The sequence below is a fragment of the Cnephaeus nilssonii genome (genome assembly GCF_951640355.1).
Source record: "Cnephaeus nilssonii genome assembly, chromosome: 1".
NCBI lineage: Eukaryota > Metazoa > Chordata > Mammalia > Chiroptera > Vespertilionidae > Cnephaeus > Cnephaeus nilssonii.
Genome location: NC_137072.1, coordinates 64,859,420 through 64,886,575, shown reverse-complemented (window position 1 = coordinate 64,886,575; position 27,156 = coordinate 64,859,420). Strand labels below are relative to the sequence as shown.

The following is a 27,156-nucleotide window of genomic DNA, read 5'->3' as shown; positions in this document are numbered from 1 at the left end:
CTTGAAGCCATTTGAAACCATATGATTAATTGCATTAATTTCTAATATTTGAGGTGAGATAGCACTTAATAAATGCAGCATTTCATACCAGAATTTTCTTTCACCACAATGTAAATTTTACCTGTAGGAATCAGAGAGAGAGAGAGAGAAAGAAAAGAACAAATGAATGAAAAGTTAGGGTTTATTGGTCCCATCTTTCTTTAGATGATTTTGTTCCAAATATCAAAACTTCTATTCCACCCCTACTGTACTGCCAAACTTCTACATATTTAAAATCTACATCAAACAATGGCTCCTGGTTCAATACAGTTTATTAGGAAGAATCATGACCGCCAGTTAAGATTTAGAAGAGCCTCCTAGGTTAGGGCTTCAATTTTTTTTCCTTTTCTGAAACTTGTGTTCATTTTTCATTCACAATATGTGTCAGGCACTATTGCTAGGTGGTTGAGTGAACCAACAGAATGGTCTGTAGACTGCCGCAGTTAACGTCTGTCAACCAAATGACAACGAATCATCAAACATGTGAAGGTAACTGTATCTAAAAAGCAGAGAACCTAAAACCATCTTTTTCATGATGACTAGACCAGTCAACTGCCACATTCTAATTCCTCAAGGGCTACTTGGCATCAAATTCTGAGTCAGGTTGGTAACATAGGCCTTTAGAAAAGCATCTCTGTTGCCCTGGCAGATGTAGCTCAGTTGGTTGGGCATCATCCTATGCTCCGAGGGGTCGCTGGTTGGATTCCTGGGCAGAGCACCTGCCTGGGTTTTGGGCTCCTTCCCCAGTAGGGGGCATGCAGGAGACAGCTGATTGATGTTTCTCTTTCCCCTCTCCCTTCCTATCTCTCTCAAATCAATAAAAAAACTTTTTTTTTTTTAAAGCATCACTGCTTGAGAAGAGAGATAATAGTCAATTCTTAGTAGGTAGGGTATAATGATAAGAAAACTCCCCATCGAATTTGCTTGAAAGTGAGTTAAGCACTTCGGTCATTGAGGGAAGCCATTTAAAACAATCAGAAGGCAAATGGCACTAAAAATGAAACACACTGAAGCATGGTTCATGAAGAGGACATTACTTTCTGCTGCATGTGGCAAAAATAGCTTAGAGAGAGACAAATAGGTATCAGCATTAACCAATCATACACGTGAATGCGCCATCCTGATCAAGGACTTTTACAGAGAATAGCCATTTCCATGTGAAAGCTAAACTCTGATTGCAAATGTTATGGGGATTGGCAGAAGAAATCGAAAGACAGGACTGGATAAGCCATTGCCCTCTTGCCTGAGAGAAACAGGAAGAAGCGAGAAGACTAAAAATGTGATCAGGCATTTTGGATAACTCAGAGAATTGTCCACACATAATTTATAGAGGCTAAAAGAGTTCCCCACCACTTTGGAGAATGAGTTATAATTTTAATACTGCGGTACTGATAAGAACACATAAGTAGGTACATTACACAGTCACACAGCATAGCGTCTCCGTTGGTTACTGTTGGTGGCCGTGGACTTGAGATCCAGGCTTAAACAGATGACTATTCGGTCATACACATATCTCTACCCCCTTAAGTTAAGGGGTACCTAAGATGGTGATGGTTTATTTGGCACATCTCATGGCCACTCCTGTTGAGGCAGACACCTTTAAAAAGTCACAAAATTCCTATGCAACTAGGCTTAGTCCTTTCAGTCCAGGCTCTGGAAAGTGACTACCAACTGATGGGTGTAGACTGGCAATTAAAGGTCATTTGCCCTCCATTTGTTAAGGAGTATCTCATGTCTCTGTGAGACCGTACCAAGGAAATAAAAGACGGCTTTGAAATTTCATTTCGATACTCATAAATCAAGAATTTCCACCAACATACCGAACATCTTTAAAAAGCATTCATTTCTTTTCTTTTTTCAATATCTCTCTTGAGTTGACAAAGGGTGCACAGAGGGAAACACATCAGCATTAGGGAATCATTGCAAATGGATCCCTGTTTAAAAAACAAAAAACAGACACATGAGTCCACATATAGTCTACAAACATTGTCACACCATTTCCTGCATTTGCATAGCTTCCCCAACCCCTTTAAAACATATGTTTTGTCACTTGTCATGAGAATTCTGTGACATTATCCCCATTGTTCTGATGACCCAGAGAACTTAAAAGACTTGCTAAGATCACATAGCAAATTGGCGGCAGTGCTTGGTCTTTCTGGAATGGTCCCCTTTAAAGCAAGTGGTGTGATGCACCAGTTTTCCTAGAGTTGGTGAGCAGAGCCAGACCAAGCCTCATCTTGCAGCCCTCAGCCATTTTCACTGGCAGCTCTCATGTTCTGCAAGGGAGAAAGCCCCAAGTGAGAGAGGGGCATATAATTATGGGGGGGAAAGAAAGAAGGGGACGAATGATGTTTGGAAAAGCCATAGCATGGGCTACTTTCCAAGTTCTGAGGGCCCTCTCTCTGGAAGAGTCCAGGTGGGCTCTCACTGACCCTCTGGTAGAGAATCCCTTGGAGGAACCTGCTTAGTGCGGGAGGCACCGGGTGATCCACGAGGCTCGAGTCTGACAACCAGATTCTGATGGTGTGACTTGATGGACTGAAATAATTTTGAGCTCCATTTTTTTTTTTTGATAGCGCTAATTTTTAAAAAAGTGTTGAGTAAATACAATTCCCAATTTATAGTGTGAGCAGAGAGAAAATGAGGAAGAAAGAGATAGCTATGGTAGATTGAGTTTATAAGGGTTAGGAGCTCCGAAATGTTGAGATTATGAGTGCTCTCTCTCTTTTTTTTTAATCCTCACCCAAGGATATATTTTCCATTGATTTTTAAAGAGAGTGGGAGGGAGGGAAGGCGGGGGGCGAGGGGGGAAGAGAGAAAAACATAGATGTGAGAGAAACACATCAATTGGTTGCCTCCTGCACACACCCTGACCAGGGCTGGGGATTGAACCCACAACTGAGGTATGTGCCCTTGACCAGGAATCGAACCCAGGACCCTTTGGTCCTCAGGCCAATGCTCTAACCACTGAGAAAAACTGGCCAGAGCAAGTGCTCTATTTTTTATGAAAAATTTTCTGTTGCTGCAGTGATTTTGATTCTCATCTACCAGAGTAAGCATGTGGGGAAAAAGGGGAAAAATGAATAGCAATGTTAAAACTCGTCTAAAGGTGTGCCCCTTGTCAGAGGGAGGAACGGATATTCAGCCTGAAGATAATTCAGTCTTGTAGCCTTCTCTTTTTCCCTGATAAATAATCCACAGTTTCTTTAATCTTTCCTCATAGGACTTGTGCTTTTCAGTCTTTAATTCATTGTTTACTTTTTATTTTTAAAAATCTTTTAAACCTTCATTAAACCACCATTATGCCACAAAGAAGAAAACATTCTCATTTAGTAATGAGACAGTATGTCTATGCCCTGTCTATTTACCTCAGATATATATATATATATATATATATATATATATATATATATATATATATATGTATTTTTCCCCCCCATTGATTTCAGAGAGAGTAAGGGAGAAGGAGAGAGAGTAAGAATTAACAATGATGAGAGAGAATCATTGATTGGCTACCTCCTGTAATGCCACCTACTGGGGATTGAGCCTGCAACCCAGGTATGTGCCCTGACCAGGAATCGAACCATGACCTCCTGGGTTCATGGGTCGATGCTCAACCACTGAGCTACACTGGTCAGGCTCAGGTAGTGTTTAGGGGGAAAAATCCCATTATTATTTGCTGAGAAACCTAAGGAAACTTATAGAAAACACAACCTGATTGTAAGTATGTTTCATAATATACATATAGAGACTATAGAGAAGAAAAGATGTTCCTTTTTCAAAGAAAGAGGAAATGAACTACAGGTTGGCATCATGTTGAAGTTCATAAGGGATACAAATGCCTTGAGGGGAATATCTTCTTGGGAAATGGGTGCCAGAAACAAAGACTCTGCATTCACCGCTCTGCTTGGTTAAACTGGACTAGTACTTCTCTGGTTAAACAGGGTCTTGTTATCAGCACTATTTACAGATCCACTGATTGAGCAAATAAATGAACGACTTGTGGTACATGGTTGACCACACATCTACGCAGGAAGGCAGGATGATCAAGTGGGAGAAACCAGACATTTGGAGTTAGAATAAACCAGCATTTTCATGTTCTGTGACCTTAAGCCTGTCTCACGCCTGGTTTCCATATCTATAAAGTGGAGACCACAGTCCTGGTGCCACAAAAAGCTTTTAAGTAGTAAATGAGCAACTATATGTCAAAATCCTATCCCAGCAGATGGCAGCTGTTTCCTTTCTCCTCTCTCCAGCAGAGGCTATGCCCCTCCCTGGCCTAAGGGATGCTGTATTGGCTGCTCCATGAAGGGAGGGGCCAATCAGTCAGAGGCTGCATTGTAGCAGCCCCAGGACAGTTTGCATAGATGTAAAAAGGAAACAAAGCAGAAAGCACAAATTAGTCCTAGGACTTACTTGCCATTACATACATATAAATTGATTTCAGAGAGGAATGGAGAGAGAGATAGAAACATCAACGATGAGAGAGAATCATTGATTGGCTGCTCCTGCATGCCCCCTACTGGGGATCGAGCCTGCAACCTGAGCCGGCAACCCCGCCATGTGCCCTGACTGGGAATGTGAACCCTGACCTCCTGGTTCAACTACTGAGCCATGCTGGCCGGGTCTCACTCACCATTTTTAAGGTCTGTTACAAGGAGGAAGATACACTGTCTATAAATACACTTATTTAGTGTATGCTGAGAATTCTGTCATAGAATCCTAGACCTAGAAATGACCTTAGAATCATCTTGCGCAACTTCCTCATGACAGATGAGAAAACCAATGCCTCCAAATGATTTTCCAGAGACTCAAAAAATTAGCTATTTGCTGAGCTGTACCCAGAACTTTTATCATACAGAGTCCAGCTAAGTGCTCCTTCTCTCATACCTTTTGGGGTTAGGGACCATTTTGAGAAATCCACTCACACCCATATACATAACTACAAATACATGACACTTTGCCCGTAATTTTAGGAAGTCCACGGTTCAGTCACAAAGGTAAGGAAGGACTCCTGTGTGTTATCGGCCTTGTGAGTGGCACATAATGAGAGCTGCAGGGAGTGCTGAGAGTCAGGCGCTGAGCAAGCACAGCGGAGAAATGGAGCCAGGCCTGAACCCACCCTTGCCCTGGGAAATCAACTGAGTCATGTTCTGAGATAAGAACAAAAATGATAACTGTTATTTATTGAGCACTATTACTTGCCAGGCTCTGTGCTAAGCTTTTTCCATGCATTATCTTAGGTGACTTTTACTATACCACCATAACGAAGGCATCATTCTTACCACTTTATCAGCGAGGGAGCCAAGGTTAGGAAGATTAACAACTTGCTCTCCTCACATGGGAGCAATGAGTGGGCAGGGGCTAAGTTTCCAGGAACAAGAAGCCATCATATCAGTCTTTGTTTAGAATATGTCAGTGAGTTCCCGGTTCACTCGGGGTAAACGTTCTTATAGCCTCCAAGGCCCTTGCTAATGCTCTGGCATCATCATCTTCTATTCCACACCCCACACACTCTGTTCCTGCCCCTCCTCCCCAATTGTTTCTGGATGGAACATTCCAGCTAAATTCTACTTCAAGGCCTTACGTCTATCTCTTCTTCCTGGGCCTTTTTCAGGTGCGCCACCTTTTAGGTCTTCCCTTCCTGACTGAGGTCTTTCCTGATAGGCCTACTTAAAATTAGAAACTCCAACACTTTATTCCTCTTCCTTGCTTTACTTTTCTCTGTGACACATCACCATCCCATATATTTTACTTTTACTTAGTTATATTGTAGCTATCTTTTCCCATTAGAGTGTAAGCTCTGCCATTGGCAGCCATCAAAATAATAATGCAGGCAAGAAACTTCAATGAATGTTAGAGCTAGTGGGTGAAAGTTTGATGAAGAACAGGATATTTACATCTCCTTGTGAGATCCTTATCTATATATATAAAACCTTAATATGCAAATAGACTGAATGGTGGAACAACCAAACAATGGTCTCTATGACGTGCGCTGACCACGCACAAAACATGGTGGGCGTCGGCAGTAGGTGGCAGAGTGCAGAATATGGTGGGCGTCGGCCGCAGCGGGATGGTGGAGCAGAGGAGTGGGGGCGCCAGACCAAGGTGGGGTGCCAGTTGCTGTCATTGGGGGAGCCTCTGGTGATTACTGAAAATTCCTTGCTCCCATGTACCATGGTCCTGCCCAGCACTCACACCCCCTGCTGGCACCTGGTGCTGGTCCCGATCCCTTGGTGTATCAGCATGTGTGAGCGGTTGCCAGCCCCAATCGCCCCTGAGGGCTTCTCCAGCTCACCCTGCTCCTGAGGGGCGATTGGGGCAGCAGCCGCCTCTTGCACCTGCTGCTGGCGCCGGCCCCAATCGCTCTGCGCCATCAGTGGGTGCGAATGGAGCTGGCACCATCAGCGGGTGGGAGTGACAGCGGGAGCGGGGCTGCCAGCAGACAGGAGACCCAGGGCCAAGGTGGGAGGGGCCGGGCGGGGGCTCGGAGGATGGGCTGAGACCTGCCCCTGTGCCCAACGCAGCCTCGCGGCCCACAGTTCTTTTCTTTTTTCTTTCTTTTTTTTAAAATAAATCTTTATTGTTCAGATTATTACAATTGTTCCTCTTTTTTCTCCCCATAGCTCCCCTCCACCCAGTTCCCACCCCATCCTCTGTACTTACCCCCACCCCCGCCCCACTGTCCTCATCCATAGGTGTACGATTTTTGTACAGTCTCTTCCCGAACCCCCCACACCCCCTTCCCCCTGAGAATTGTCAGTCCACTCCCTTTCTATGCCCCTGATTCTATTATACTCACCAGTTTATTCTGTTCATCAGATTTTTTTATTCACTTGATTTTTAGATTCACTTGTTGATAGATATGTATTTGTTGTTCATAATTTTTATCTTTACCTTTTTCTTCTTCTTCCTCTGCTTAAAGAATACCTTTCAGCATTTCATATAATACTGGTTTGGCGGTATATGAACTCCTTTAGCTTTTTTTTTTTATCTGTGAAGCTCTTTATCTGACCTTCAATTCTGAATGATAGCTTTGCTGGGTAGAGTAATCTTGGTTGTAGGTTCTTGCTTTGAATATTTCTTGCCACTTCAGTCTGGCCTGCATAGTTTCTGTTGAGAAATCAGCTGACAATCGTATGGGTACTCCCTTGTAGGTAACTAACTGTTTTTCTCTTGCTGCTTTCAAGATTCTCTCTTTGTCTTTTGCTCTTGACATTTTAATTATGATGTGTCTTGGTGTGGTCCTCTTTGGATTCCTTTTGTTTGGGGTTCTCTGCACTTCCTGGACTTGTAAGTCTATTTCTTTCACCAGGTGGGGGAAGTTTTAAGTCATTATTCTTCAAATAGGTTTTCAATATCTTGCTCTCTCTCTTCTTCTGGCACCCCCATAATTCAGATTTTGGTACGCTTGAAGTTATCCCAGAGGCTCCTTACACTACCTTCATATTTTTGGATTTTTTTTTTTTTTGCTTTTCTAGTTGGGTGTTTTTTGCTTCTTTGTATTTCAAATCTTTGACTTGATTCTTGGGATCCTCTAGTCTGCTGTTGGATCTCTGTATATATATATATATATATATATATATATATATATATATATATATATTTTCAGTCAGTGTATGCTTAATTTCTAGTTGGTCCTTTTTCATATCCTCGAGGGTCTCACTAAATTTATTGGCCTTTTCTAGAAAATTCTTGAAAAACCTTATAACCGTGGTTTTGAACTCTATATCCAGTAGTTTTCTTTCCTCCATTTCTTTCCTTCGTGACCTGTTTCTTTGTCTCTGCATTTTGGCTGCTTCCCTGAGTTGAGAGAGTGGCTTTGTGTGATAGGTGTCCTATAGGGCCCAGTGGCTCAGCCTCCCCAGTTACCTGAGGTGGACACTCTTGGTGCACCCCTTTGTGGACTGTGTGCACAGTCTTGTTGTAGTTAAGCCTTGATTGTTGTTGGTATCACTGGGAGGAATTGACATCCAGGCCAGTTGGCTGTGAGGATCAGCTGTGTCTATGATGGGAGAACTTCTGCTGGAGACACCCTTATGAGGCAAGACTTGCAAAAGCCACTGTGCTCAGCTTGGATGGGGCGGAGTCTCAGGGCGGAGCAAACTGCAATGGCTTCCCGTCTACTCTGCCCTAAAAGGCCGCCGGGTCTCAGTGTCCCTTGGTAATCGCTGCAAGCACCTCTGAGAGAAAGCTGCCCTCAAGTTTCGCCTGCTGCCAGACAGTCCAGTTTCTCCCCGAATGAGTCTGGGTCCCCAGAGTCTCGCCCGGAACTGGAGTTCAGATCAGTTGGGAGCTTTTGTCTCCCTTCCAATTGAGAAAGCCAGCATCGTACTCAGTTGCCAGCCCTCTCCAGGCACGTGCCTCTGTACCTCTGCCTTCTGCAGTTCCTGTGAGTCTCTGTGCTTTTCTTTTTCCTTCTAGTTGTAGAATTTCCTCTTTGCCAGCCTTCCTGTGGTTCTGGATGATGTTCGTTTTGTCTTTTAGTTGTAGTTTTGAAATTGTTGTGCAAGGCAGCAGTTTAGGTGTTTACCTATGCTGCCATCTTGGTTTCTCCCCCCACAGTTCTTTTCAAGGTGCACGAATTCATGCACTGGTCCCCTAGTCCATTATAAAGAGGAAAATAGCAACTTTATAGTAGATGGTCCTGGCAGACACTATCTTAACCAAGTGATCAAAATTAACATCACACATAATGGGGTAAATGGATGTCATGTGCTTCCTGATACAATGTATGGCAAACACAGCACAGCTTCTGTGGAGTTTCTGCCAAAAGTGTACAACCTAATCATGAGGAAACTTTTGACAAACAAAGCTGAGGGATAGTCTACTGATCTATGTTCCTTAAAAAAAAAAAAAAAAGAACAAAGAAAGACCGAGAAACTGTTTCTTATTGTATGAGACGAGAGGTGTGACAACTGAATGCAATGTGTGATCCCAGATTACTTTCATTTTCGTCTAAAGCAGTGGTTGGCAAACCACGGCTCGCGAGCCACATGTGGCTCTTTGGCCCCTTGAGTGTGGCTCTTCCACAAAATACTACGTGCGGGCGTGCACATACAGTGCAATTGAAACTTCGTGTCCCATGCGCAGAAGTCGGTTTTCAGCTCTCAAAAGAAATTTCAATCGTTGTACTGTTGATATTTGGCTCTGTTGACTAATGAGTTTGCCGACCACTGGCCTAAACGATGGGTGTTGGGATAATTGGTAAAGTTCAAATAAGATCTACAGATTAGCTACTAGTCTTGTATCAATGTTAAATTCCTGATTTTGATCATTGTTTTATGGTTATATAAGAAAATGTCCTTGTTGTTAAGAAATACTCTGAAAAAGGTAATGGCACATCAAGTTTGTAATCTATCCTCAAATGATTCAGGAAAAAAAAAAATAAAGTAAAGAGAAAAATAAAACAAGTGTGGCAAATTTTTACTACTTGGGGAATCTGGGCAAAGGGTATTCAGGAAGTCTTTGTACTGTTTTTGCAACTTTTCATTGAGTCTAAAATTACGTTGAAAGGGCTTAAAAAATAAAAGAACGTAGACTCCATGAAGACAAGGATTTTGATTTCCTTTATTCACTGACATGTCTCTAGCATCTGCAACGGTAATTGGCATGTTCTATGTATTCAGTAAATCCCCATTGAATAGTGAACATCCACCTATGATTTAACAAGATTCTATGTGCTCAGTGGTCCCTTTAAAATAAATATATATATATATATATATATATATATATATATATATATATATATATTTTATTGATTTTTTACAGAGAGGAAGGGAGAGAGATAGAGAGTTAGAAACATCGATGAGAGAGAAACATCAATCCCCTGCCTCCTGCACTACTGGGGATGTGCCCACAACCAAGGTACATGCCCCTGACCGGAATCCAACCTGGGACCCTTCAGTTCGCAGGCCAACGCTCCATCCACTAAGCCAAACGGGTTAGGCCAATGGTCCCTTTTTAATGAATGAATGATTGCTTCCGAGATACCAATGAGGCCAACCGGACAGCGTGGGGAGGATGCCCTGGACTTTCATTCGTACCCAAGGGAAACTGTCCCCCACCGTGCAGGCTGCAGGGCCCGTGTGACTCTGGGTACAGCCAGGAGAGGCTAAGGGTTCCGTGCTGGCCTCTGCCCCTCACCTACTCACCACCAGCAACTTTTTGGGACACATCTATTGGATCAATAAAGTATTTTATTATAAATATATCCCCAAGTATAGATAGCCACACTGCCCCTGTAAATCACTTTAGAGTGCAGGGCGGTAATGGAGAAAAGACTAGGTCAAGGCATGAAGGTGAGGAGGGCGATCGTGGGCGTCTGGGCTGACCGCCTCGCGTGGACCGAGGGAGACTCACCGGGATGCCGTATCGCGTTCGATACAGGGTCCTCATGGCGACAGATGCTCCACATAGGCAGCATTCGTCCATGTCAGAGGCAATCTGGCACGAAAGGCACAGCGGACAGAAAGTCCCGCAGAGGCCTGGGTGAGAGGAAACGCACAGGGGAGTGAGGCCAAGGCATCGTGGTCTCCACTAAAGCACACCGCCCTCCGCGAGGTGCTCGCTGGGGACCTGGCCCTCAGACCCTCCGGGAAAACAGTGTGGTCCCTGGCTCCGCATGGACCGCTTCTGGGCCCGGCTGTCCGGGGGTTGGGGAAAACGTGCACGTCATAACATCAGGCCAGATTTCACTGTCAGACCTTCTGCCTTGCCAATCTGAGCACGTGAAACCGATCCCTCTTCCCGGTACTGGTTCACGTTCGGGCCTTGTTTGTAGGACGTTTGTGATGTCAGGATGTCTGAAAAGCCCTCTGAAAACGGGGGAAGGTGTTTGGGGGAGTGGAGAAATCCTTGGTGCCAAAATGAGAAAAGCAACAGGGAATAGGTTTTAGATGGTCATGAGGGGAAAAAGCCGAGCCCTGTTATCGGCATGAGGACGGAAGCAAGCAGAAGTTGAGGGATGGGAGCACGGAAAGCTTAAAAAGCTTACTGCAATTTCACTTTAAGGAATCTGTATAAGACAAAAAGCGGGCCTAGGGAAATGGCAAAAACGGGAGACGGTTCTCAAACATGCTCTGAGTAAAAGTCTATTTTGGAAAGCTCTGAGGTGGAGTTTTCTTTCTTTTTTTTTAATAAACACTGAGTGGCCAGTTATTATGATCTCTGAAAGCATAATAATCTGGCCACTCAGTGTGTGTGTGTGTGTGTGTGTGTGTGTGTGTGTGTGTGTGTGTGTGTATATATATATATATGAGGCCCGGTGCATGAATTTGTGCATGGGTGGGGTCTGGCCAGCCTGGCTACGGGGAGGGGACATGGGTGGTTGGCCCGCCTGCCTGCTGGTTGAACTCCTGGTCAAGGGGACAATTTGCATATTAGCCTTTTATTATATAGGATATACACTGAGTGGCCAGATTATTATGCATTCAGAGATCATTATAATCTGGCCGCTCAGTGTATTTTTATTGTTTTCAGAGAGGAAGGGAGAGGAGAGAGAGAGAGAGAAATAGAAACATCAATGATGAGAGAGAATCATTGATCGGCTGCCTCCTGCACCCCCCCACTGGGGACCGAGCCCGAAACCCAGGCATATGCCCTTGACCAGAATCGAACCCGGGACCCTTCAGTCCGCAGGCCAGTGTTCTATCCACTGTGCCAAACCAGCCAGGTCTGAGGTGGAGTTTTGAAAATGCTGTACCCCCAATAAGATAAGAAAGTCCCTTTTTTTTTTATTGTTTTACACAAAAGGCTATCTCTAATGAACTTGGAACCTCCATCATGTACCAAAAATAAAAATAAAAATAATTTAAAAATAAGGAGGCTGTTTCTCAAAGACACTGGAAAGATGTTCCACACAGAGCATTTGCAGCTCATGTGACGATAGACTCTGAAATAAGGAAATTTTCTCATGCAAAAGCGTGGTTGGTAGTGCAAAATAATTATGTCAGTAAAATAAAAACCTGCACAGCTTCCTGAAATGGACAGCCACGAGAGTATCCCTGAAAGCCGGAAAACAGTCAGCTTCTTAGGAAAGGAAGCGTAAAACTGGAGAATCGTGTCAAGAACATGGTGAGCCCAGCCGGTGTGGCTCAGCAGCTCAGCAGCTGAGTGTCTACCTATGAACCAGGAGATCACGGTTCGATTCCTGGTCAGGGCAAATGCCCAGGTGGCAGGTTCGATCCCCAGTGTGGGGCATTTAGGAGGCAGCCAATCAATGATTCCTTCTAGTCATTGACGTTTCTATCTCTCTCTTCCTCTCCCTTCCTCTCGGAAATCAATAAAAAAATATATTTTTTAAAAAGAACATGGTGATAATAAAGAGGTGAGACATTTAAAAAGAGGTGATTGATCTAAACAAGGATCACACACTCAAGGTGAGGCAGGTAAAATAAATGAGTGAGGTAGGTGGGGAAAACCCCAAAACAGTGGATGGTGAACATAAATATGGCAAACTGCAGAGTGAGAATCCTTTTTTAGGGGCTTGGCTAATACTCAGCCGCAGCTGACTGACCTCTGCCACGTGAGAATGGGAACGCATCTTTCCAGATTTTCCAAATTTTCCAGAGAAGCTGGACATCTAGATCGAAAAGCTAGATTTTCGTGTGAAATCTGATTTTTAGGTGTCTGCTACTATATTAAAATTAGTACATCAAGAAGGCTCATTATGTACGGGACAAACAAAACACACCTGGTGGCTAACTAAATCCACCTCGGGCTTGTGACTTCTGAGTTAGAGAGTGAAACATGGAACTCAGTGATAGGATAAATAAACAACTTTTTTGTTATGCTAATAACCTGCATTGCTACCAGCAGTCAAGGGGAAAGCAAAGACTATGTGCACTTACAAACGCCCATGTTGTTACAGCAGTCAAAGGTGCCTGTTTGCCAGTCACTGACGGTGGAGCCTCCTGCACCGTATCTTGGCTGCGTAACAACTGGGTTCATTTTCTAGGATCCCTTCAAAAGGTCACTGCCTGTAAAAACAAAACCAAAAAAGTATTAGTTCAATATGATATAGATACCAGCCGAGCAGGCATTTCATCACATCTCCTCTGTTGAAGGGAACTCACATTCTCCTAATGTCGCCTGACATTTCCAGGCTGTTATGGTTATCTGGAAGTTAAAACCATAAAGTTAAGGGGACGAAGGCTTCTCTCTCAGGTTTTCTGTTGTTCTCCCCCACCATCCGCCCTTCACTGATCAGCAAGATTATTTTGTTGTTGCTCTTTTTCAAGGCAACCACCCTGAACAATGTCTATTTTGCATTTGAAGTGTTTCTATTTAATAGCAATTATAATCAGTTTTTACAAAGGTATTCCACAGGCATTATCTCAGTTGTTCCCTAAGAGAACTCTGAGATAGAGTCCTTTACTTTTCCATAAAATTGTTATTAAAACAGATGCTTCCAACGATTGTCAGCTTTCATGTGTAATTATTAGTGATATCCGGATAGCTAAAGTTTTAATAGAAGACCCCTGTTACTTAGAAAAACCAACATTCAGTTTCCTTTGGTGAAGATATCAGGTCAGAATCTGAAAAAAAGAAAAAAAAAAAAAGGGCTTCAAGTTCCCGCAGAAAAACCTACTGGTTGCAAAACCACTAGGAAACAGTGTCTCTCAAACAAAGTGGTGCTTATACTTTTTATATTTCACCCTGCGATCAGGGGAAGTCTCCTAAGCTCCTGCTCAGTCAGTACTCTCAAAAGAAAACATGTGTTTGTTTTCACAATTACCAACGTTCAAAGTCGCTGCTTTACCATTTCAAATCTGACCATAGTACTGTACTCTGTAGTCTTGGCCCCTGCTCACTTCTAACACTTCCCTTGACCAGTTGCAAGGGAACCCCATGGCCCCCCATTGTCCTTGGGCTTTGCTGCCTTCAGTCTTCCTCCACTGTTACAGCCCCAGTCAACAATTCTATCAACACGCTTCCCTATCCGGGCTGCACACTAGATTCATCCTTAGGGCTTGGTTAAAAAGACAGATTCCTGTTTCTGATTGAGTAGTCTGGGGTGAACCCTGGGTGTGCAAAATTTTTAAGAGGTGATTCTGATGCAGCCACTCTGGTGGCTACAGTGACGCGTCATTTCACTCTTCCTCGGTCCTTCCTAATGCGTTTTTCTAGCTTTTCACCATGCCCTGCTCCTCTTCCAGGGTGATTCTGTCTACTCAGATCTGTGGCTGTTATCAGCTGATCTCCAACAAAGCTGAGTCCTCTAAAAGAGGGACCAAAGTTTTCTCGAATAATAAAAGCCAAGGCACTTTGAACTGCCCTAGAAAGATGTCTCTAATACTTGCTATCAAGAACTTACTTTATGACCCAAAGGGGACACTAGCCAGCTTGAGGCTATATAATTACAGTCAAAGCCCCCCAGGAATCATGTTTGAAACTGCAACGTATAGGTAAATAATTATTTAGAATCCAAACATCTTTCTCCTCTCTGCTTAATTGGGAGGGTAATGATATCTTTCTTGATAATGTAGGAAAACATATGGCTATGTGGTAGAGCAGAGACTATTAGCCAACAGGAAAAAGTAGCAAAGGGCTGACCAGGGACTTCTATCCATGTGCAGTATTGTGGAGACAATGAATTAGCAGAGAGATGATGGTTAGAAGTCCTGAGAATGGCCCTTGCCAGTTTGGCTCAGTGGATAAGAGAGTCGGCCTGTGGACTGAAGGGTCCCAGGTTTGATTCCGGTCAAGGGCACATGCCCAGCTTGCAGGCTCGATCCCCAGTGTGGGATGTGCAGGAGGCAGCTGATCCATGATTCTCTCTCATCATTGATGTTTCTCTCGTTGTCTCCCTCTTCTTTCCTCTCTAAAATCAATAAAAAAATATATTTTTAAAAAAGCTCCTGTGAATGGATAGTATTGCCTTGTCTAATCAAGTGAATTTAAACTTGTGCAGGGTAAGGCACAAAGCTTTAAGTTTTTGTATAGGAGTATTTTGTAGTTCTGGTTGTAATGGGGTCTTATTAATTAAAATACTCTACATAGCAGATATTTTCTACTGGTTTCTGCCTACAGACATTTTGTCTTAGAACACCACTGTCATATTCAAGCTAACATGTGTGTTATAACTTATTCAATAGAAAGTGTGCTTATAATTAACAAATGTTCATTTTATTTTTCAAATTTTAGTGTGGGTAAGAATCACCTGAGGAGCTTGTTAAGAATGACACATGCCTAGAAATTTAGATTTAATAGGCCTGGAAAGGGATTGAGGAATCTGTATCTCTATATATAAAAGCCTAAGTGACCATTATGACCAAACAACCGGAATGACCAGAATGACCAGTCAACCAGTCCTATGAAGTGTACTGACCACCAGGGGCAGACGCTCAACACAGGAGCTTCCCTCTGGTGGTCAGTGCGCTCCCACAGCCAACCTCCTACAGCCCCTCCCCCTAAGCTGGCCAGCTCCCTCATAGGCCCTGATCGGGAGGGGGGGGGAGGGGCAGCTGGCCAACCTCCCATGATCCTTCCCCCCAGCCAGCTGGCCCCCTGATAGGCCTCAATTGTTGGCCAGGCCGAGGGACCCCACCCGTGCACGAATTCATGCAATGGGCCTCTAGTGTTTAATAAGTGCCCAAGTGCCTCTTAAGGGAGGGGTTGATACAAAAAGTGAGAATAGTGATGGGGACCCGACCCTAATAGTATCTATCATTGCCTAATCTGACTACTTTTAAATTTAAATTGTATTTTTTTCAACTCCCTTACTCTTTTGATATGATTCCTCTCAGAACCATATTAAAAGAGGAGAAAAGGAGAAAAGCATAATTCATTCAAAATCTGAATATCCAGCAAGACTGGCTTCATTTTGGTATTGGGTATAGTTACAAAGCCAGAGGGACTATAACAGAAATTTGAATGAGAAGAAATGAAGAACTCATTAGGTGGGGATTTCCAGTGGTAAAATAAAAGACCTAAAACTGCAGAGACATTTGCACAGTCCTGAGAGGACAGGTGTAACCCAAAGAGGAAGTGGTAGTATTTAATTTCAATCAAAACAAGCCTGTACTGAGGATCTCCTTGAGCCCCTGGGACGTGTAAGGGGAGCATGTAATCGAAGGTCCTGAGCAGAAGTTCAAGCAGGAGAAGTTCTAGGAACAGGTCTTTGTGGTGTGTGTGTGTGTGTGTGTGTGTTTTCTTCATTTTTTGTTTTCCAAACTAACAGAACTAAAATTATCATCCAGTTCTGGAGAAGCTGAAAGTTGGATTGAAGGCCATAGATTCTTCTTTTTTTTTTTTTTAATATATTTTATTGATTTTTTACGGAGAGGATGGGGGAGGATTAGAGAGTTAGAAACATCGACGAGAGAGAAACATTGATCAGCTGCCTCCTGCACACCCCCCACCGGGGATGTGCCCACAACCAAGGTACATGCCCCCGACCAGAATCGAACCTGGGACCCTTCAGTCTGCAGGCTGACGCTCTATCCACTGAGCCAAACCGGTTTCGGCAAAGGTCATAGATTCTTGTCTGGGCACAGAAAGTAGAATATCCTAGGTGTGGGAATAATGATGGGAAATGCTTAGGGGAAAGAAAGACTGAGGAATGCATGAATAACAGCAGAGACATGAGCTTTTTGGAGCAGGAGGGAGGGTTGCAGTCTAGGAATGGCACTGTGTAGCCAGCTGCACATCAACAGCTCATTCCTACATCCACAGGAGATATTGCTAATTGATCCCAGAGTGTGGAATCTATTTCTACTGGATGTATCTTAGAATCCTAAACAATTGCTATTCCTGGTTGGTGGAGGTCAACGTAAAGAAGAATAAAGGCTTTGGTGTTCCATAGAACTGAAGTCATAGTCCTCCCACCCTGTCACTTTGGACAACTGACTCATTTTCTGACAGTGTACAGCATGCTGCTACCATTTGATCAGAGTTGGCACATGATGTGGACTCAATCTACTACCCGACAAATAGTTACAGATAAGAATAAATTGTACAGGCAATGAATTGTTCAAGTCTGACTGTTATACCACCAACCTCAAGTCTGAATTATTCATTACCTTTAAAAAATACACTGGGAAAATAAGTATAGTCAAAATATACAGAGTTGCAGCTGCTGCTGTGTGTGTATGTGTAGGTGTACCATTAAAGAAAGAAAATTGTACCAGTAAGGCTATATTCTTAAAAGAAAATTATTTCGGAGGAACCAAGATGGCGGCATAGGTAAAGCCTGAACTTGCTGCCTCGCACAACCATTTCAAAACTACAACTAATAGACAAAATGGATATCATCCAGAACCATGGGAAGGCTGGCTGAGTGGAATTTATACAACTATAAGGGAAGAGAAAAGCACACTGAGACTGGGAGAAGATGTGGAGGTGTGGAAGTGAAGTGCAGAGGTATGGAGGCACACATGAAAGGGGCTGGCAACTGGGTACACTGTTGTCTTTTTCAATTGGGAGGGAGATACAAGCTCCCGACTGCTCTGAACTCCAGTTCCGGGCAAGACTCTGGGGACCCAGACTCATACGGGGAGAAACTGGACTGTCTGGCATCGGGCCAGAACACGAGGGCAGCTTTCTCTCAGAGGTGCTTGCAGTGATCATTGTTCCTGCACAGTGCCGCAGGACACAGAGAACCGGGGAACTCTTTGGGGCAGGGCTGACTGTCAGCCATTGCTATTTGCTCCACCCTGGTGATTCCCTGAAACCTTGCCCCACCCAATTTATAACCCCACCCAAGCTGTGCACAGAGACTTTTTCATATGAATGGCCTGGCCTTTTGCAATCTACAACCTAACATATTGCAGCTGGGTCAGAGAGCCCCAGAGTCTCCAAAAGAAGGCCCAAATCTGGACAACAGCTAGCATTGCTTCATAGCTGGGCCTCATCTGGGCACCAGATTGGGCCTGGTGCATGAATTTGTGTATGGGTGGGGTTCCTCGGGGTGGCCTGCGGGGATTGGGCCGAAATCCCAAACAAAGAGGATGAGTCTGCAGATCTCTCTGTAGCTCCTGCTGGGTGGCCTCAGGCAGTGGCTGACTTTTCACCTCCTTGGAGATCCAGGAGCCAGTGTATCCAGTGGTCAGAGTGAGACCAACCAGATTACAACTCTTCACATCCATAAGAGACACACTCAAGGGGGAGACTCAGTGAGCACCAAAGCCCCACTGAAGCAAGTCCTGTCCCATAAGAGTGTCTCCAGCACAGAATTCTCCCATTGTAGACACAGCTGATCCTCACAGCCAATTGGCCTGGAGGTCAATTCCTCCCAGTGATACCAACAACAATCAAGGCTTAACTACAACAAGACTGTGCACACAGCCCACAAAGGGGTGCACCAAGAGTGTCCACCTCAGGTAACTGGGGAGGCTGAGCCACTGGGCCCTATAGGACACCTAGCACACAAAGACACTCTATCAACACAGGGAAGCAGCCAAAATTCAGAGACAAAGAAACAGGTCACAAATGACGAAATGGAGGAAAGCAAACTACTGGATATAGAGTTCAAAACCACAGTTAAAAGGTTACTCAAGAATCTTCTAGAAACTTCTGAGAAATTTAGTGAGACCCTCAAGGATATGAAGAAGGACCAACTAGAAATTAAGCATACACTGACTGAAAAAAAAATAATATACAGAGATCCAACAGCAGACTAGAGGATCCCAAGAATCAAGTCAAAGATTTGAAATATGAAGAAGAAAAACACACCCAACTGGAAAAGCAAAAAGCAAAAAGAATCCAAAAATTTGAAGATAGTGTAAGGAGCCTCTGGGACAACTTCAAGCGTACCAACATCCGAATTATGGGGGTGTCAGAAGAAGAGGGAGAGAAAGATATTGAAAATCTATTTGAAGAATAATGACTGAAAACTTCCCCCACCTGGTGAAAGAAATAGACTTACAAGTCCAGGAAGCGCAGAGAACCCAAACAAAAGAATCCAAAGAGGACCACACCAAAACACATCATAATTAAAATGCCAAGAGCAAAAGACAAAGAGAGAATCTTAAAAGCAGCAAGAGAAAAACAGTTAGTTACCTACAAGGGAGTACCCATACGATTGTCAGCTGATTTCTCAACAGAAACTATGCAGGCCAGACTGGAGTGGCAAGAAATATACAAAGTGATGAATAGCAAGAACCTACAACCAAGATTACTCTACCCAGCAAAGCTATCATTCAGAATTGAAGGTCAGATAAAGAGCTTCACAGATAAGAAAAAGCTAAAGGAGTTCATCACTGCCAAACCAGTATTATATAAAATGCTGAAGGGTATTCTTTATGAAGAGGAGGAAGAAGAAAAAGGTAAAGATAAAAATTATGAACAACAAAGTGACAACAAATACATATCTATCAACAAGTGAATCTAAAAATCAAGTGAATAAAAAATCTGATGAACAGAATAAACTGGTGAGTATAATAGAATCAGGGGCATAGAAAGGGAGTGGACTGACAATTCTCAGGGGGGAAGGGAGTATGGGGGTGCATGAAGAGACTGGACATAATTAGGAACCATGGAAAAAAACAAACCTGGGTTCAAATCCATTTTCCACCCTCTGTGAGTCCTTGCACAAGTAAACTAACTTCTCTGAGCCTCAGTTTCAATATCTTTAAAATAAGTATTATGACTTTCCTCTTTGGGTTGTTGTATTAATGTGATGAAAATATGTCAGTAGACTATGTCTATTAAGCAGTATGTTTCCTGTAACATGGCAATGATCTGACATATGCACTATTGTGTCTATTTTAAACTAAATGCTGCAAAGCAGCAGGGCCTATCCGTGACTTAATGGTATGAAAAAGCACCTGGGAGCACAACCCAGAAGGCAAATGACGATGTGGTGATAAGAAGACCAATGGAGCCGAAACCGGTTTGACTCAGTGGATAGAGCGTCGGCCTGCAGACTCAAGGGTCCCAGGTTCGATTCCGGTCAAGGGCATGTACCTTGGTTGCGGGCACATCCCCAGTAGGGGGTGTGCAAGAGGCAGCTGATCGATGTTTCTCTCTCATCGATGTTTCTAACTCTCTATCCCTCTCTCTTCCTCTCTGTAAAAAATCAATAAAATATATTTAAAAAAAAAGAAAGAAGACCAATGGAGTAGGAACCATTGCTAGTATTTGGGAGGCTCTAATAAGAAGGAAGGCCTATTGCACGAATCTTTGTGCGATGGGCCTCTAGTAGTAAATAATATATAAACCAGTAACATAGTCATTTATTATCATCAATCAAGCATTAGGTACTGTATATCTTGTTTTTAAGGAGATCTGAGAGTTTACAAATTTATATATGTAGTAGCAACACACAAAATGGAATCAGACACAAGGAAAACAAAGCCGGGAGCAACTTGAGCGCATGCCTGAATGTCCCCGTACAGTGCTGGACATCAGCTGCAAATTAGACTCCAAACTTCCTACCAGGCAAAGCAAAGAGGGAACACAACATTTAGGAGATTGACCATGTCCATTAAATAAAAATAGATTAAGACCCAGAGAAATTTCTCATCAAAGCCCTCAAAAAAAAAGAGATGATTTTGACATGAAACAGTCAAGGTCTTGAACAATTTCTCTACAATAAACAGAACAGAGACTTCCCTGAACCTCTTTCCTACCATTGGGTAAAAGCAGAAGGCTGGGGTAGAATCACCAAAAGTAATTGATGAGAAGCTAAAACCATCCCATCTAACTACTTACCTCTCCTCTGATAATCTGGGATGATTTAAGAATAAAAATCACATTATTTAGCCCAGCCACAGTGGCTCAATAGTTGAGCGTCAACCTATGAACCAGGAGGTCACGGTTCAAATCCTGGTCAGGGCATATGCCCAGGTTGCAGGCTCAATCCCCAATTATGCAGGGGCACCCGATCAATGATTCTCTCTCATCATTTGTGTTTCTATCTCTCCCTTCCTCTTTGAAAAAAAAAAAAATCTTACCTAATAATAGACAAACATATAAATTGACTGTACCTTCACTACACCACCAGCCAATCAAAAGTGATATGCAAATTAACCCAACAAAGATGGTGGTTAATTGCATACACAGGCACTGAGTGACAGGGTGGGACACAGGCGTTCTGACCCACCCCCGTCTATCAGGGCCTCAGGGCAGTGTGGGAAGGCGGGGCCGGAGTGGAAAGAGGCTGCTCTAGGAGCGGAAAGAGGTGGCTCCAGGGCATGAGCGGAAAGGGGCTGGGCCTGAGTGGAAAGGCGGTGCCGGCAGCCAGGGAAAGGAAAGCCCATTCTAGCACGAATCCTTGTGCATTGGGCTTCTAGTATATATATATATAAAATCAGATTATTTAGATTATTCCAAGAAACACATGGATGCATATTTTTTTGACAATCCTCCATGAATAATGTTTTCACCAGCTGGGGTTTGATAAGACTTGGACAGCAGTGAGGCTGAAGTAGAAGTCTGTGGCAAGAACCTGAGTTCAGATTCCCAACTAGGGCTGCTTATTATTCATAGGAGCAGGTATGCAGAAGGAAAGGCACGTAAGGCAAATGTATTGTTATAAAAATTAAAGGATGCAACTAGGACAACACAGAAGGCCACCCTAATAGCGTGGAGGTGAGCGAATTAATGGCTGTCCTAATTCAACATGGAGATCAGCTAAAGGCATACCTGTAGGAAAGCCTTTGTGTCCTCAGAAACCAGTTCTAAAACCTCATTAGCAGGTGACCAGTGGAAAAATTTAGAAAAACAAATTAGCCAACACAGGCTACAATTGATATTAAGTGATCCATTTAGAACAAGCTGATAGTGTTTTTTAAGCAGTACCTTATGTGCAAGCACTTATGAATCACATGAGACGGATCAAAGTCCCAAGGTTCCACATCACAGAGCCTGAAAACCTTTCATATCAGGTGTTGACAAACCCACCCACTGTGATAAAAAAAGAATTCAGTGAAACCCAGTGGAGTCTAATTTTAAGAAATGTAACTACCTGGTTAGCAGAGGTAAAACAATATGAAACCTTATAATGTAATGAGTTCACCTTTTAAAAATACCAACCACTTGGCTCCAGTGGGATTCTGATCCACTGGTCTGGTGGGAGGGGATTAGTGGCCTTGGAATTAATATGTTTAATGCTCCCCCAGAGATTCCAAGGTGCAAGGAGGATAGAGAATCACTGTATTGAAGGAAATCTATCCAAAGTAAGGATTTGAGTATTGAAGATGTGGAGCTTAAGTCTTTTATTCAAAAACTAGAGGCCTGGTGCATGAATTTGTGTATGGGTGGGGTTCCTCGGGGTGGCCTGTGGGGATTGGGCCGAAACCAGCGGTCCAATGCCACCTGCAGCTCCAGCCTCCCTCTCCCGCTTATCCCAGCCCAACTGCGCCTGCTGCCAGCTTGCACCCAATTAGTCCCGATCAGGAGAGGCTTGCGCACCGCCACCACAACAGCAGCACTCGCCAGCCGTGAGCCTTGTGTCTAGTGCCCTCCTGAGGGGAGTGGCCTGCGGGATTGGGCTGAAACTGGCTCTCCGACATTCCCTGAGGGGTCCTGGATTGTGAGAGGTTGCAGGCCAGGCCAAGGGACCCCACTAATGCACTATCGAGCTGGAGAGGGACTGTGGGAGGGCTCCAGGGCATGTCCGGCCCAGTCTTACCCAGTCCCAGTTAGCCAGACCCCAACAGCCAGCTAACCTATGCTCTGGTGGTCAGTGTTATATAATAGCGATTGGTCAACTGGTTGACTGTCTGTCCCATGGTGGTCAGTGCACGTCATAGCAAGCGTTTGAGCATCATTAGCATATTATGCTTTGATTGTTTTGAACAATTGACTGGTCACCAGATGACTGGACACTTAGCATATTAGGCTTTTATTATATAGGATAGTTTCACTCCAAACATGTATAACTTTAAAAATTTAGTCAAAATAACGTGGTTAATGAAGACAATCTAAAATTTTTTCCCCAAAAAATATCAGAAGAAACAATCTCTACTAAATCCACCATACAAACCAAACCACTATTGACACTTGTGATGTACATCCTTCCATTTAGTCTAATAAAAAAATACTTTGGGTGTGGGACTGTGTTTTCATGAGGATACTCCCAAATGTGGCAGTAAAACCATTTCTCCTATAGTGCAGAGAAGGCTGCTTTCTCTTGCTGTTTGTTAGATTGGGATGCAAGTACTCATCTATTTTAAAAAGTAGTGTATCCAATCATTGTGCTTTAGCTTAGAATTATTATCTGATTAGTTGATACCACTATCATGACTCTTGAGTTGGTGTAAAGGAGAGAGAGTATTATTTTCTAAGAAAGTTTAATAATTTGTGTTCTCCCTACAATTTATTTATATTTGTGTAATTAAGTTAAAATACTATTGATTGAGTGAATGAATATTTTGAGTTACCTTAAAAGTCCCAATTGATATGCAAGTATCCTGAAAACACTCAACTAAAATCAGATTCCTCATTTAAGCAATTATTTATTTCCCCAGACTCAAGTCTTGTCTTTATTCTGTTTCTCTCTTCATATCTTTCTTGAAACTCTGTCTCCAACAGGAGCTCGGCAGAGAGGAACCCCAAAAGATATTACCAACTCCTGAACTTGCAGAGGGCTTGGCTTTACCCCATGCTTAGCATATCTAGTATCAGGTCATATCAACAGTATAGCAGACCTACAGATGTCTCAGATGTAATATCTTGGCTAAATGAACCCGAAGACCTATGAAATACAACACTGTATTTTAAATCTTTCTGTAACTCAAATTTGAATGGGAATTGTCTATCCTTTGAATTATGCAGGATGAAGAGCACTTACCTGGTGATTCAATGCAGCTAATGGCTGCCTCTATTTTGGTACAAAACATCTCAAAGAGGCTTGATTTTTATTATTATTTTTGATAAGCAGTCAAGTTTGTTAAATGATTTTGAAGTTTGTTTTATTGTGCGTGGGGGGAAGAATCTCCTCTACTCACGTCCCCCAAATTGTATTCATGATTAAGTAAAGAGGGTTAAGATAGTGCTGGTCTGTAACCATAAAATCAATGATTGAAACTTCCAGAATATTGAATTTGAGTAGTGACTGTGATCTATAACTTGAACAAATACCATCCAATATTGTATAAGAAGATAACAAAACCATTGGTGAGTGCTCTAGTTGGTACAGATGAATCTCAAAACATCAATGAAAATACAATTATCTGGTGGCCAGAAAACACTTAAATAATGGCCAATTTAATTCAGGAGAAAGGCAGCAGCCTTTAAAAACACTTGCTTATAAAATATTTATTTTCCCTAAAAGCTTCCAGATGTATTCTTCCAGAACAGAGTTTTTGCAGTAAGAGGGGCAGCCAGTAAATTCATACACATTTGTGTCCATTTTCACTCCCCCAAGTAAAGCCCAGGTGAGTTTCAATGCAGTGTTGAAGTGCTAATTTTTCAATGAAACTGATGACCAACCATGGAGTGCCTGCCCAGGCCTCCGGGTTTCCTCTGCATTTCGTTAACACTTTCAAGTGCTCTTAGGGCTGGTTACCTCTCAGGAGGTAAATGAAGCACAGCCTTAGGCACTGTTAAGCTGGCACAATAAAGTAAAATGAAAGAGAGAAAAATTTGGACAAATATTTAGTTTCCCTCTCCAAATAAATGTAATCCTTGAGAGAAATAAGCATAGTGGCACTGGACTTATTTATTTATGAAGAGGTGTGGACCAGTAGCACCCACATGCATGTAAGGCCTCTAAAGATTCCAGTCTGGTCCTGGTTATAATTAAAGGCCAGCTGTTTTCAGGTCCCTTGCTTCTGAGCTCCAAAGGGTGCTGGTCATTCTTCTAATGTTACCGTGTAGTTGGAAGCTGTGAGGATTAGGCAATTGTGGCATATTGTGTGCAAAGAGTTTGTAAAGGGTAGTATTCTATCCTAACACAGTGCCTGCTCAATAGGTGTTTAAAAAAAAACAACCAAAAACAAAGAATGAACAAACGTATGAATAAAGCAACTGTAAGTCCCATACACATAATTTTGGAGTCTCTAGACTAGACATCCAAGACATCAGAGATACCACCACTCAATCCCAACTCCCTGTTAGGTACCATCTTTATCAAATGTGTTTGCCATAGGGCCCTGGAAGTTAAAAGGAGAAAAAAGAAGTTTCTTTCCCTCCTTTCTTTAAACCATGCAAGTGAGAAAAGCTAATTATTCCCTCAACGTGTGAAAGCAATGAGATCTACCTTGGGAATACTGTCGATAATAACAGGCTACACACCAGGAAAGATAACACATGGCCAGATCAGGATGATTTTAAAACATTGTTTTTGTTATATAAAAACAAAGACATTTAGAATTAACTTCTGACAATAAAACAATAATAAACCTTAAAATGACTGAAACAGAAATCGTGTTCCCCCCCCCCCCCCAGCAAAACCAATTCCAACAGCAAATCTTAAAACCCATCCTATCTAATAAAAGAGTGATAAGCAAATTGACTGTTATTCCAACACACAAGATGGCTGCCCCCATGTGGTCAAAGATCCTGCCCCCATGTGGACACAAGATGGCTGCCACAAGATGGCCAGCAGGGGAGGGCAGTTGGGAGGGACCAGGCCTGCAAGGGAGGGCAGTTGGGGGTGATCAAGCCTGCAGGGGAGGGCAGTTGTGGGGGACCCAGGCCTGCAGGGGAGAGCAGTTGGGGGGGGGGGGGACAAGGCCTGCAGGAGAGGGCAGTGGGGGGGACCAGGCCTGTAGGGGAGGGCAGTTTGGGGGGACCCAGGCCTGCAGGGGAGGGCATTTGGAGGGGTACCAGACCAGCAGGGGAGAGCAGTTAGGGGATATGAGGCTGGCAGGGGAGGGCAGTTAGGGGTGACCTGGTTGGCAGGAGAGGGCAGTTGGGGGGGACCAGGCCTGCAGGGGAGGGCAGTTGGGGGCAATCGGGCTGGCAGGGGAGCAGTTAGGTATCAATCAGGCTGGCAGGGGAGTGGTTAGGGGATGATCAGGCTGGCAGGCAGAAGCGGTTAGGGGCAATCAGGAAGACAGGCAGGTGAGCAGTTGGGAGCCAGCAGTCCAGATTGGAGAGGGTGCAGGCTGGGCTAAGGGACACCCCCTCACCCCATGCACGAATTCCATGCACCGGGCCTCTAGTTATAAAATAAGAGAGAAGCCAGAGAAAGACAAGAATCCCATGATCTCACTTATATATGGAATCTAATGAACAAAATAATCTGACAAACAAAATAGATCCAGAGACAAGGAAGCATGAACAGACTGAGGATTCTCTGAGGGAAGGGAGTGGGGGAAGAGAAGAGACCAACCAAAGAACTTACATGCATATAGGCATAACACATGGACACAGGCAATAGTGGGGTGAAGGCCTGGGGATGGGATGGGAGTGGGGAACAGGGGGTCAATGGGGAGGAAAAAGGGGACATCTGTAACACTTTCAACAATAAAGATAAATTAAAAACAACAACAACAAAAGTGGGGGGGAAAAAGAGAGAAACTTCCTAGAAGGAATTTAGAATATTGTTTAAACACTCTAGTCTTAATGGCGATACAATGATTTCTTCTTTAATGGTTAAAAACATTTTTTCTTCTTAAAAAATGGTCTTCTCATGCCACATTTTAAAGAAAAAGTCACAATATTCACAGACTTAAGAATCACTACTGCCGCCGAAACCAGTTTGGCTCAGTGGATAGAGCATCGGCCTGCGGACTCAAGGGTCCCAGGTTCGATTCCGGTCAAGGGCATGTACCTTGGTTGTGGGCACGTCCCCAGTAGGGGGTGTGCAGGAGGCAGCTGATCAATGTTCCTCTCTCATCGATGTTTCTAACTCTCTATCCCTCTCTCTTCCTCTCTGTAAAACATCAATAAAATATATTAAAAAAAAAAAAAAAAGAATCACTACTGCCAAACTGAAGTTAAAAGACAATTTCATGCTGCAGACGTGTGGGTTTTTAAGATTACCCTAGTTTACTCCTACTATTCAATTCTCCTTTTGCTTAAGCTAGTTACATGGTAAGATTTTATTTGCTCTATAATTTATTTATTAATTAATATATATATTTTTCTTTTGAAAGTGGATAGGAGAGAAAGACAAAAGATTTGCAAAATGGAAAAGGCACCTTGTATTGCAAAAATACTCACCACACAAAGGTTAACTGTAGAGAACAGCAGCCAGGTCAACCACTGGGAGGCTCAGGAACA

The 27,156-nt window shown here is 43.3% G+C and overlaps 1 protein-coding gene across 1 annotated transcript; it reads right to left on the bottom strand.

Annotated features, from left to right (window-relative positions):
• Positions 1-27,156, bottom strand: PLAC8 (placenta associated 8). Its single transcript, XM_079774132.1, has 5 exons — positions 27,097-27,156; positions 12,891-13,019; positions 10,402-10,526; positions 1,860-1,973; positions 1-121 (listed from the first exon to the last, which is right to left on the bottom strand). Exons 2-4 carry the CDS (start codon positions 12,988-12,990, stop codon positions 1,869-1,871), a joined length of 330 nt encoding a protein of 109 aa, XP_079630258.1. The 5' UTR covers positions 12,991-13,019; positions 27,097-27,156; the 3' UTR covers positions 1-121; positions 1,860-1,868.